Below are 13,485 nucleotides of genomic sequence, written 5' to 3'. Positions count from 1 at the left end.
AATAAAGAATAAAAAATAGGGCAGGGGGTGTAGCTCGGAGGTCAAATGCCCCTGGGTTCCATCCCCAGACCCGCAAAAAAAAAGTAATAATAATAATGGCATCTGTTTCATTAAACAACTGTGTTTAATTAAACTCGATTAAATCTGGTACTTGGAAGTGTATTATGAACAATACACATTTATTTTCTAACGACTATAATTGCTTCGTGTTGTTCATTATATGCTAATATATTTTAGCTCCTTTCCTTCCTCTTGAGGCAGAAAACACAAGAAGAAAAGGAAAGAGAAAAGATGCTTCTCATAGAAATAAAGATGTCGCACTGCGTTTGGTGCTTGTACTTCATTTGGGACCACTTTGGCATTTCAAAAATATTTTTTATTTTTAATAGGTTGACACTGCTTGAAGAGAAGGAAAATTTTTACAATGATGTTAAAGTCTTGAAGGATTCATGCAACAGAGATAGATGAGGAAAGTTGAGCGTGACTTATAATTAATTGTAGTATAGTCAGCGGATCAGGACTTACATTTATCTAATGGGGAATTGTCTTTGCTCTTACGAAGTACTTCTGCGAAGCGGGAGTTTTCCTGTTCACACTCTTTTGTAACTCAGTTTCTTAATATTTTGCTAAAGATGATTTTTCAAGGATGTACTACATAAATTGGTTCTAATGTGAATTATATTTCTGTTCTCTTTTTTTCATTGTTTTTTCTTTTTTAATATAATTTTCTGGGTACATTGGAGTCTCATACTATATTTATTAAAGTTTAGAGTGATGGGGACATACTTGCACACAGGACTTGGGGGAGCTTCCTCCTGACTTCCTTTCCTTCCTCTACAAGATACTGAGATTGACACTGATAGTTTAATATATGTATACAATGTCAATGGAAGTGGTTCCTTCATTAATTTTGCCTCCCTCCCTTAGACCCTTTCCATCTCTCCACTGGGGTTTCTTCTCCTTTATCTAATGTTTCTCTTATATCCTGATTACTCCCTAGCTTCTACATAAGAAAATAACTGACTCTTAACTTTCTATGACTGGCTAATCTCACTTTACATGATTCTTTAGGTCTACCCATTTTCATGCAAATGATATAATTTTATTTTTTCTTTATTGCTGAGTAGAGTTCCATTTTGTGAGGAGGGTGTGGTAGTGCATACCAGAGCCTGTAATCCCAGTACTTGGGAGGTTGAGACAAGAGGAATGTAGGTTCCAGGACAGTGTGAGCAAATAGTGTGACTCTCATCAACCTAGTGAGACCCTGTTTCAAAATAAGAATAAAATAGATCTAGGGGTGTCGCTCAGAGGTAGAATGCTTCTGGGTTCAATCCCTGATCCCGTGTGCGTGCACACAAACACACACAAGCACACACACACACACACACATAATTCCATTATGTACATACCCATAATTTTGTATTCCATTCATCCATTGATGAATGCCTAGACTGGTTCCCTGATTTGTTTAGTGTGAATTGTTCTGCTATAAACATAGATAAGCATGAATCACTATAATATTCTGATTTCAGTTCCTTTGGAAAGATACCCAGAAATGGTACAGCTGGATCATACGGTGGTTCCATTCTCTATCTTCTGAGAAACTTCCAGTACTGATTTCATAGTACTGGAATCTCACCAGTATGGTATAAGAGTTCCTGCTTTGTGACATTCTTACCAGCATTTATTATTGTTTGTATTTTCTATGATTGTCATTCTGAATGAGATAAAATAGAATCTCAGTGTAGTTTTGATTTGCATCTCCTTGATTGCTAATGATGTTGAGAGAGAGAGAGAGAGAGAGAGAGAGAGAGAGAGAGAGAGAGAGAGAGAGAGAGAGAGAGAGTGGTACTGGACTTGAACCCAGGGGCATTCTACTTCTGAGCTACACTGCCATTTTTTTTTATTCTTTTTTTCTTTTTACTTTTTTTTTGGAGGTACTGGGGTTCCTGCAAGCCCTTCTACCTCCGGGCTACACTCCCAGACCTATTTTATACTTTTTATTTGGAAACAGGGTCTCTTAATCCAGCGCAGCTAGCTTTGAACCTGCGCAATCCTCCTGTCTCTGCCTCCTGAGTGCGGGGATTACAAGCATGCACCACCATGCCTGGCTATTCTTTATTTTGAAACAGGGTTTCACTAAGTTGCAGTGGCCCTCACTAAGTAGCTGAGGCTGGCCTCAAACCTGCGATCTGCTGTCTCAGCCTCCCAAGTACTGGGATTAAATTGTGCCCCACCATACCCGGCTAATGTTGTGTATTTTTTAATGTATTATTGGCCATTTGTATTTCTATTCTTTTTAAATACAATAGTTACATGTACCATTATTTTTGGTACTTAACTCATTTTATCATAAAATAATTACCTACTTGACATTGCAATTATTTTTAATTAATAGTTACTGTACTATATTTTAATACACTGTAAAAGTTATAATACAATGCAATAATATACAAAAATTGGATTTTATAATATACCAAGTGGGTGTCTATTTTAAATTAAATCTAAGAAGAAGTCAAGTCTAAAAAGAAAAACTGGAGGAGCAAAGGAACCTCACAATATTGGCACCACTATATATTTTCATACTTTCTTTTAATTTCTCTTGAGACACAGAGAACTGAAATATCTCTGTATGTAGCACTTGACTAATGTTTGGACACTGCGATCTTATTTTGAACGTATTATTCCAAGACAGAAAACTTGAATGTTGAACCAGAGTTAAATCAACATTTTATTCTGAATCTACAATACCCAGAGGTAGGAAATGCCTTATCTTCACTAATGACTGAATTCAACCTCACGAGTCTAAGAAGTCATGTGGTTAACCAAAGCACTTGGGAGAGCTGAGTCTTAAGCTGCAGATGCGTTCTTTCTCATCTCGCTCACGTGTTTGTCTCTTTGTCTCTTGTAGGTGTTAAAGTGGGTAGAAGAAGCAGTCCAGGCCTCCAAGGTTCACCTCTTATCCACAGATCACTTGGAGCAGGCTGTCAATACTTGGAGAATTCCTTTCGATCCCAGCCTCAAAGAGGTCACTGTGTCTCTGAGTGGTCCTTCTCCAGTGATTGAGATTCGCAATCCCTTAGGTGAGATAAACACCATACAATATAGCACAAAAAACATGGCGGGGGGCGGGGGGGGGGCTAAAAGATGTGTGGTGGTGCACACATGTAATCTCAGCATTTGGGAGGCTGAGACAGGAGGATTGCAGTTCACGGACAGCCTCAGCAAAGCGAGCCCCTTTGCAACTCAGTGAGACCCTGTTTCAAAATAAAAAATAAAAAATAGGGCTGGGGGTGTAGCTTGGGGGTAGATTGTCCCTGGGTTCCATCCCTAGTACCGCAAAAAAAAAAAAAAAGACTTCTGTACACTCATTCATGTCAACTAATACCAGTTTATGAACACATTTAATAAATTCAGACATGATTAGAAAAGATAGTTTTTAAAAAATGTTTTTGATCCAAAATATGAGATTTAAAAACTAAACTTATATTTAAATAGATCAGATTTAGTAATTAAGTTATCCAGTAGAAAATGTTAACTTAAACCTGAATTTTATATTTTGACTCTCTATATTCTATATAATTCACAGAAACCTATTTTATAAAATTTAGCATTTTATATAATTTTTAAATGAATTACACTAAAATCTCTTTCTAAAAAAGTCTACTTTTTCTTTTTCTTTCTTTTTTTTTTGTGGTACTGGGGTTCCTGGAAACCCTTCTACTTCTACTTCCGGGTTACACTCCCAGACCTATTTTATACTTTTTATTTGGAAACAGGGTCTCTTAAGCCAGCGCAGCTGGCTTTCAAACCTGTGTGATCCTCCTGTCTCCGCCTCCCAAGCGCGGGGATTACAGGCGTGTGCCACCACGCCTGGCATCACTTTATCATTTTTTGATAAGGTATAATTTTATGGAAGGAAGTTATTTGAAATCAAATTTATGTTCTTAATATTAATGGCATAATATATCTAGCTTCCTCACTCAATTATATTTTATAACCATATGATTTAATGATTCTCTTGCTAGTGGATAATTATTAGACTTCTATTGAAAATCAATATAAAGATAAAAGAAATCTTATTTTTCTTCACATTTGCATTTAGAAATTTTTTTTTACCTATTGATACTTGCAAAATAGTGTTGTTTCCACTAAGACTTTGGTGTATTTCCTTCCTTCCTTCCTTCCTTCCTTCCTTCCTTCCTTCCTTCCTTCCTTCCTCCCTCTTTCCCTCCCTCCCTCCCTCCCTCCCTCCCTCCCTCCCTCCCTCCCTTCCTTCCTTCTGAATATTTACCAATGGAGTGAGAGGTAACTAGTTTTCTTTTCTGAGAAGAAATTAATTCTTAAAAGAAAGCACCATATAAAATTGTATTTAGAGGCTACCTCCACACTAGCAAGCATACTGACATTTCCCAAACAAGCAAAACCTCTTTTCAAGACTCAAGTAGGTTTGGTCTTAGTGAAGTAGCTTCGAGCTACCCAGCAAAAGCTGGTATTTCCCATGAGGGCTACCTAAAAGTACCTACACCCAAGATGTTACATTTTCACTACTTTGAAAAGTCACTAGGCATACAATGATTTTGAAACTTGATTTGAACATAGAAGGCTTACAATTTATGTGTTTATGTAACTAAACGACTAGTTCATAGGAAAACCAAGAGTCAATAACTAAACTTAATTATTCCGCATTTGCTTTTCTTCACATATTAGGTACTTTAAATATATCTCGGGTCAGTGGGATAATATATTACTTCACTGTACTAACTCTTTGAATTATTCTACCGACGGATAAAGCTTTCTCCTGGGGCTTATGGAAAACTGACTAAAGTTTTACATTTGTTCAAAGATGTACTGAGGACTCTCATGACTGTAATACATGAATGATTGCTAACAAGCTAGCTTTTCTGTTTTGCTGTTTGGGGCATCTACTTAATCTAAATGTGTCCAGTAACTACATGTAACTTTTTGGTCCACTAGTTATTGTTATCTACGCTGGTTTCAGAAATATAACTACCATCTGCCAGTCATTATTCTCATTTGCCATCAAATTGGCATTACAAATAGGAATCTACTACTTCAGTTCCAATGCCCCGGACCCCTATAATTAAGTATATTTTAGACATAAATAAAATGTTTTAAGCTACCAGCACAAATATCTATTAGAGAATATATACCAAAAATAGAGAAACTTTAATTTGCACCACATATTGATAAGAAATGTCTTAGCCAGGTGTGGTAGTCCACATCTGTAATCCCAGTACTTGGGAGGAAAGCTGAAACAAAGGAATCTCAGGTTTGAGGCCAGCCTCAGCAAATTAGTGAGATCTTGTTTCAAAACAAAAATTATAAGCCAGACATGGTGGAACACGCTTGTAATCCCAGCATTTGGGAGGCTGAGACAAGAGGATCCTGGTTTGTAGACAGCCTCAGCTACTTAGTAAGGCCCTTTGCAACTCAGTGAGACCCTGTTTCAGAATAAAGAATAAAAATAGGGCTGGGGGTATAGCTTGGAGGTAGAATGGCCCTGTGTTCTACCCCCAGTACTGCAAAATAAATAAGTAAGTAAATAAATAAATTAATTAATTAATAATAAAATAAAAAATAAAAAGGCTAGAAGTGCAGCTCTGTGTTAGAAGGCCCTTGGTTTCAATTCCAAGTATCAAAAAAATGTCTCAGTGTTATTTGAAATTTGATCATACGCTTATATTTATGTAATGTTAAATAACACATTGAACTGAGGAAAAGATGATGCTTTTTACCTTTATGTTTGTTTGTCTTTCAGGGAGGCTGATAAAGAAGGGATTTGGCCTGAATGAGCTATTAAATATCCATAACTCTGCCAAAGTAGTGAATGTCAAAGAGCCAGAGCCTGGAATGTGGACAGTGAAGGTACTGTTATTTCAGTTTATTGTGCTATTTTTCTCTTGGCGTGCTTTATAAAGTATATACAATAGCTTATTTACGTGTACTCTTGTACTCGTGGAGAAAACTTCTAGTCGAAAGTGCATGTGTAGGAATGCCTTGATCACATGAATTTGGTAGTAAGTTTTGATGACTGGGATATCATCGGTGCCACACAGTAACGCTTACAGTTCTTGGATACTTTCCCTATCATCGAATCAATCTGTAGATTGATTTTATTATCTACCCCCCTGACTTCCAAAATCATCAGGGATGGAGGCAATGGAGAATAATGGCTAGGGCCATCCACTCAGGGCTGAACCCGCCCGGCTGTGAATCTGTCTTAACAGCTGAACGACCTGGGGAACAGAATTTCTTGCTTTCTTCCCTGGTCTTCTGAGGTTGGCAGTCATTTACTTCTTAGCCATGGGCTGAGAATTAAAGTCAGATGACATCTGTGAAGTACTTTGCACAGTTTTCCTTGCAGTGCAAGCTCTCAGGCCCGACTGGCTGTTATCTGGTAGCTCTCTATTTGTGTTTTCTTTAACACACCGTTGATTGCACCCTTGGATTATCTTCTGGGTGTCTAGTCATTCTATGAAGACATTCTGTTTTGGCAGGTAGAAGACAGACATAATTCAGGACAGAGTAAACCAGAGATGTAATTCAGCAGCAAGTTATGCAGGTGACCCATGCAACAACAGAAGCTCCTAGTGACTCGCTCTTAGTTCTCAGAGGGTGCATTCTGGCTTACTTCCAACTCGAGCCTTTTGCATTTCTACAGCTGAGAGGCTCTTTTTCCTGAACAGGAGAAAGCAGTTCAGTGGAGGGATCAACATCTCTTAGCAGCGGCTTTCAGCCACTGTTGGAATCAGCCCCAGGTGCCCATGGGAGCAGCCCTGCAGTTCACCCTTTGTGGCCTATCTGTTCTCCTGGGTCATTTTGCCTCTTCCTATCCCCAAGTAAACAAACTTGCTCTAGAATCCTTCTGGGAGAAAACAAAGGAAGATACCCCATGCGTTATGTTCTCTTTCATTGGCTCAGTGTCCCTACATAAGAAATTGGGTTTATGGAATTATGATTCAGATTATATAGCTGCTGCGAAATGATGTGGGTATGATACATCTAGAAATTCAAAGAGCCAAATTTACATGCCAGACAGTTTTTGTTTCTCTTTGTTTTTAAGAATAGCTACATTCATCCGGGTATAGTGGCAAACACCTATAATTGCAGTACTTGGAAGGCCGAGGCAGGAAGACTGCAGCTTTGGGACTAGCCTCAGCAATTTAGTGAGGCCCTCAGCAACGTACTAAGGCCCATTTTTAAAATAAAAAATAAAATAGGGCTGGGCTTGTATCTCAGAAATAGAATGCCCCCGGGTCCAGTTCCTGGTCTCTCTCTCCAAAACACTTGCGCGCGCGCGCACACACACACACACACACACACACACACACACACACGGAATATCTACACTAATTTCCTCAATTTAAAAAATGATAGTTTAAAGGTGATGCAGGCTTGCAGCTCCAGTACTTGGGAGGCTGAGACAGAAGGATCACAGGTTCATGGTCAGTGTACAATAACTTGGAATTAAAACAAAACAAAACAAAACAAAACAGTAGGAGTGTAGCCAGGCAGGCATGATGGCTCACACCTGTAATCCCAGTATTTGGGAGGCTGAGACAAAAGGATCACAGGTTCCTGTCTAGCCTCAGTAACTTAGTGAGACTCTGTTTAAAAAAATATGCTAAAAATGCTAAAAAAAAAAAAAAAAAACAAACAAGAAATTAGATGCTTTCCCTAACATGTGAAAGCTAGGGAGAAATGGGTAACAGGAAGAACTATAGATTTAGAAAAAGGGGATTCTATAGATGAGCAAATAAGGCGAAATTACTGAGGGGAGGGGAGGGGGAAAGAGGCTAACTCTCTAAAGCACATGATGTAATTAAACAAACATATCAAAGTCAATTACTAAGCTTGGCTTAGTAATTGACTTTGATATGTGGGGCAGTAATTGGGTAAGGGCTAATTGGGTGATGTGTACATGTATGTCTCCAGCATCTTTTATCCCATCAAGATATATGACTACAATGCACCAATAAAAATTTTTAAAAAATAAACAAAAGAAAATAAAAACTAAAATAAGGCTGGCAATGTAGCTCAGAGATTGAATGCTCCTGGATTCAAACCCCAGTATCAAAACAAAAAACAAAAACAAAAACCTACAAAACAAAACAGGGAGTGTAATTCAGTGGTAGAATGCCCCTGAATTTAACCCCCAGTAAAACACACACCACAGATACACACACACACACACACACACACACACACACACACACACAGAGTTTACATTTTAACATCATTTAAATTCTAGGGTATCCATATATTCTCAGAACTCTATGTAGGGAAAACAGAGACAGTGGTATGGATTTTCCTGAGGCTGATCATAACAGGATAAGAGGAGAGGTGAAATACACTGTAAAAGCAGATCTGGCAATTTCTTAACAAACGACACCGAATGGCCCGATGCACCTGCCTTACTAACTCAGCTCCTTGCACGTAGCAAGTGCCCAGTGTCCCTGGATGCCTTTGATTGGCAGTAGAGAAGTGTTTTGCTACCCTAATATATAAATAAACATAGCTCACTTAGATGCTACCATTATTTTTACCAACTTGCCCCAAATATGACTAGTGTTGAGTCGAACTCTCTGAAACCACAGACAGACAGACGATAAGTGTTGAGTCTCTTTATCCCCCTTAGGCATGTCCTAAGCAGACGGCGTCCTGAGCGAGCAGCTCACCCACGCATTCTGCTTTCACTTCCTTAATAGGAATATCGGTTCAGTCTCTAGTACCAAAAAATTATTCACTATCAACTTTGAAATAGATGCAGGCAATGCCATTGTTCTATATAACTGGTGATTTATCGTGAGGCATTTGAACTTATTTTCAGGTGATCTGGATTGCTACCAGTGGTATTTCCTCTAGGGAAAAAAAAAAATCTCTTGCCCGAAGGAGGGATATTGCATGACTCTGCTGAACGCACCTATTCATTCATTCATCCACTCAGTAAATATTTATCGGGTGTCTGTTTTTGGTCATGATTCATACTACTTACTTTATGGGCAGTATTTAATTTTAATTGATAATTAGAATATAGAAGTACTAAGGATTTGCCTGTGAATGAGGGTAATGATGATAAAATGATTAGCAGTTATGAAAACTGTTTAGACAAGTTTCTAAGCTCAGTGTCCTGTAATTAAAAGAATAATTAAAAACACACTGTATCTATCCTATTTTTATATTGTCTTAAATTTCTATCTGGCTGGGCATGGTGGCACATGCTTGAATCCCAGTACTTGGAAGGTTGAGAAAGTAGGATCTCAGTTTCGAGGCCAGCCTCAGAAACTTAGGGAGGCTCTCAGCAACTTAGTGATATCCTGTTTCCAAATTAAACAAACAAACAAACAAACTGTGAGTGTAGCTCAAAGGTACAATTACCTTGGATTTCATCCTCAGTACCACAAAATTAATCAATTAATTTAAAAATGTCTAGTTCTCACCAAAGAGCCTCTTCTCATTCACCCGTTTCTCCTGTAAAATTGGTGACAACCTCATATTATATCTCAAAAATGATAAACATATTTTGTTCCTATATGAAATACCAAAAGAATGTATCAGGATGACACAAAGAGAAGTGAGATGACTCTGCCGACATCACCATCGCTGCTGCCAAGGTATCTCCCCTTGGGGTGACTGATGGCTGTTAGGCGTGGGACATGTATGCTTTCTCAAGAAGAGAAATGTCTGAGATTAGATAACGTATCCTCCGTGCTATCTCCCATGCACTCCGCTATCTGGAAAATGCCTGCTCTATCAGAAGAGTTAATAATGGCTTTTTGAATGTTTCAAATAACAGTTTCTATCCGAAGTATGTAGAACAGTCTATCTATCATTTGACCTTAGCAAGAGATTGAAAGCACTGGATGGGAGCCTCAGCCGATCTTTCTGGTCATTTGACACTTTTATTTCTGTATACATTTTCTTTCCCTGGTTTATTATAGAATATATTTTTTGTCACTAGGAGATGCCACAGTGTCTGAGAAAGAACTATTTAAATTTATGAATAAATAATACATCTATTTGTTTTTTTTTTTGTTTTTTTTTTTTTTTGGTGGTACTGGGGTTTCTGGAAGCCCTTCTACCTCCGGGCTACACTCCCAGACCTATTTTTACATTTTTGTTTGGAAACAGGGTCTCCTAAGCCAGCGCGCGCGGCTGGCTTTGAACCTGCGCGATCCTCCTGTCTCTGCCTCCCAAGCGCGGGGATTACAAGCGTGCGCCACCATGCCCGGCAATAATACATCTATTTGGATAATGTCTAGGAAAAGAGGCAAAAGAATTGGTTTGGCTAGCCCCTAGCTGATATACCAGCATAGAACATGTGTCCATGATTTAGCATGTATCCATACAACATAGAATCATGTGTCCAAGATTGAAAGTGATAGAAGGATGACCTTTTCATTTTTAATTCCCTTAACAAGTACTTTACCATGACATATTAGGACACTTTCACTAGAAAGAGACAATGAGTTAACTCATTTGTATAATCCTATCAATGACTCACATGTCTTAAGTTACCTTGGATGTAGGTACGCTATGCTAAAAAGCAGTAGCTGAAAAGAATTTAAAGTTTTATTAAAAACAGAGGAGAGACAGTCTCGTGCCCTCTCAGTCTCGATTGGTAGAGATGCTACAAACTCTCTCTCTTGTTTCAGAGGAGCAGTATGAATTTCCCATTTAGACAGCTATATCTGTATTCAAATATAACCATAGAAACTCTCTGGCCAGATTTTGTCCTGTGCTTTTGAGGGAAACTCTCTACAAAGGTATTAAATAATGAGTTTGTATGGTAATACAAAATGTTTCTGTTAGTCTAGGATTATCAGTATGATAATGTAATTTAATACATCCCCCCAGGGGGTATGTTTCTATTAAGCAAATTTGGATAAACTGTTCTTAGATAATCTCCCATGGAGATAAGGCATGTAGCAAACCATGGGGTTATACTGAAATTCTGCAGAAATATTTTGGTTTTAGATAGTTGCGTTGGTTGTCAAAGCACACTAATGCATTTTCCACAGGATAAGAATATTTTAGAAATCACACTCAATTGGCAGACGTTTGCTTAGGAATCATAATTAAGTCAATATGGAGTCTAAAGAGGACCACACAGGCAGCTTATTAGGCTGTTTCCCCGTTATTCTTACCTGGTGACTCTTGAATAACTTAGTAGTCTAGGCCAGGTATGTTATTTAAATGGATTGGGGCAGCATTGATTTCATGTTTGGGGTTATCAGAATGCTTTATAGTAGATTTTTCCTGGAAATTTTCCCAGTTATTTGGACCTGCCAAAATCAGGCTATTAACTAAATGGAATGCTTCTGTTAAGAAAAATTTGCACACTTATATATAGATACCTCTGTGTGTGTGTGTGTGTGTGTTTGCACACATGTGCATGTATGCAAATACTTAAATAGAGCCAGCCATGGTGGTGCACACTTGTAATCCCAGTATTTTGGAGGCTGAAGCAGGAGGATCACGGTTCGCAGACAGCCTCAGCTACTTAGGTGAGGCCCTTTGCAACTCAGTAAGACCCTATTTCAAAATAAAAATAAAAAGTCGGGCTGGAGGTGTAGCTCGGAGGTAGAATGCTCCTAGGTTTCATCCCCAGTACCACAGTAAATAAATAAATTTATTAATTAAGAGAATTTAGTCTATGCTTTTGCTACATTTTTTCTTATCTTCATGTTCCAATCAAAACACAACACCCAATAAAATGCTCATATTTAAGTCCAGCTGGCATTATTTTATCTTTGTGATGGGCGTAATGCCTGAGTCATAGTAGGTTCTCAATAAGTAATTGATTAAAACCATAAAGAATAAAATCATATTCTCTATTTTGTAAAGAATGGTATACCACTTAAGAGCAAACAGTTCAAACAGATTTGGAAATCTATTTGATGATCAGGATGCATGATGTGATATCTATTTGGCCTTGGAAAATTATTTAACCTCCTGAAGCCTGAGGAAAAATAATCGCTATCTTATATTGTCATGGTTAAGTGAGATATTGGTAAAAGAGCATTTAAACAGGTTCTGACAAAGAGAGATTAATTAGAAAAATTGTTACTCTCTTAAATCTATGTAAATCACACATTGCATTCTTGTAGTAATATAAATATACATAAAATTATGTTTGATTATGTTGGTTTTGTTTGGGGTATATTTGCTATTTTTTTAAATATTCTAATTCTTGTCAGGCATGGTGGCACACGCTTGTAATCACAGCATTCAGGAGGCTGAGACAGGAAGATTGTGGTTCACAGACAGCCTCAGCTACTTAGTGACGCCCTTTGCAACTCAGTGAGACCCTGTTTCAAAATAAAGAATAAAAAATAGGGCTGGACGTCGGGTGTGGTGGTGCATGCTTGTAATCCCCACACTTCGGAGGTGGAGACAGGAGGGTTGCGCAGGTTCGAAGCCAGCTGCGCTGGCTTAAGAGACCGTGTTTCCAAATAAAAATATAAAAATAGGTCTGGGAGTGTAGCCCGGAGGTAGAAGGGTTTCCAGGAACCCCAGTACCACCCAAAAAAAAAAAAAAAAAAAATAGGGCTGGAGGTGTAGCTTGGTGGCAGAATGCCCCTGGATTCCATTCCAGTGCATCAAAAATAATAATAAATAATAAATAAATAAATAAAATATTCCAATTCTCTAGGAGAGAGAGGTAAAACCTGGCTCTATAAACCATATTTTAATTCAGTTTATAACAGGGCTGGCTTTATATTTGTGGCCAGTCTGGATTTTCTCTGGCCTAACAGGAAATGGTTAAATTCCTCTCTGATGTTGCATGTTCTGTGGGGTTTGACAAATGCTCTGCCCACGCAGTCACTCAGGAATCTCCAGCTGCTGGAGGCTCCATCATAAGGTAGAACACACACCTTCTTCAGTCACTTCAGCAGGGGAAAAGAGGAGAACGCAAATGCACATTGAATAATTACAAAGGAGGGCTTCGTGTTATCTCCGTCCCTTCTCAGAAGTGTACCTCTCCTCCCCTCATGACCCACTGACCAGCTGTTCTCATGGCCTGTGATGGGTGGAGTTGGCTCACAGTGGCTCCTGGACAGCTGATATGTACTTCTTTTCCCAAATGGATTCAGTGTCATCGTATTAGAAATAGACATTAGTCATGCTGGCCGTGTGTGCACCATACACGTTAGAAAATTCAAGTTTTTTTTCTTTAGAGAGGAATTTACCAAAGCCTCACTGACCTGACCCTTCTTAAAGGATACTTAGCACTATAGAATAATAGCTGGGCATGGTTGTGCATACCTGTGATCCTAGCTATACAGTGGCTGCAGCTGGAGAATTGCAAGTTCTAGATCAATCTGCGGAATTTAGTGAGATTGTCTCAAAATAAAATAAAAAAGAGCTAGGGATATAGCTCAGTGGAAGAGCTTTTTTCTAGCACGCACAAGAGGCCCTGGGTTCAGTCCCCAGCACTGCAAACACACACACATACAC

The 13,485-nt window shown here is 38.5% G+C and overlaps 1 protein-coding gene across 1 annotated transcript in view; it reads left to right on the top strand.

Moving 5' to 3' along the window:
- Positions 1-13,485, top strand: part of HMCN1 (hemicentin 1) — a gene marked incomplete at its 3' end in the record, with an annotated part of 469,132 nt that overhangs the window by 171,641 nt on the left and 284,006 nt on the right. Inside the window, exons 5-6 of the mRNA XM_080699395.1 lie at positions 2,912-3,083; positions 5,783-5,889. Coding sequence (XP_080555521.1) covers positions 2,912-3,083; positions 5,783-5,889 — 279 coding nt within the window. The remainder of the gene's footprint in view (positions 1-2,911; positions 3,084-5,782; positions 5,890-13,485) is intronic.

The sequence above is a fragment of the Muscardinus avellanarius genome (assembly GCF_963383645.1).
Source record: "Muscardinus avellanarius genome assembly, chromosome: 7".
NCBI classification, from domain to species: Eukaryota; Metazoa; Chordata; class Mammalia; order Rodentia; family Gliridae; genus Muscardinus; species Muscardinus avellanarius.
This window is presented reverse-complemented; position numbering and strand designations above follow the sequence as displayed.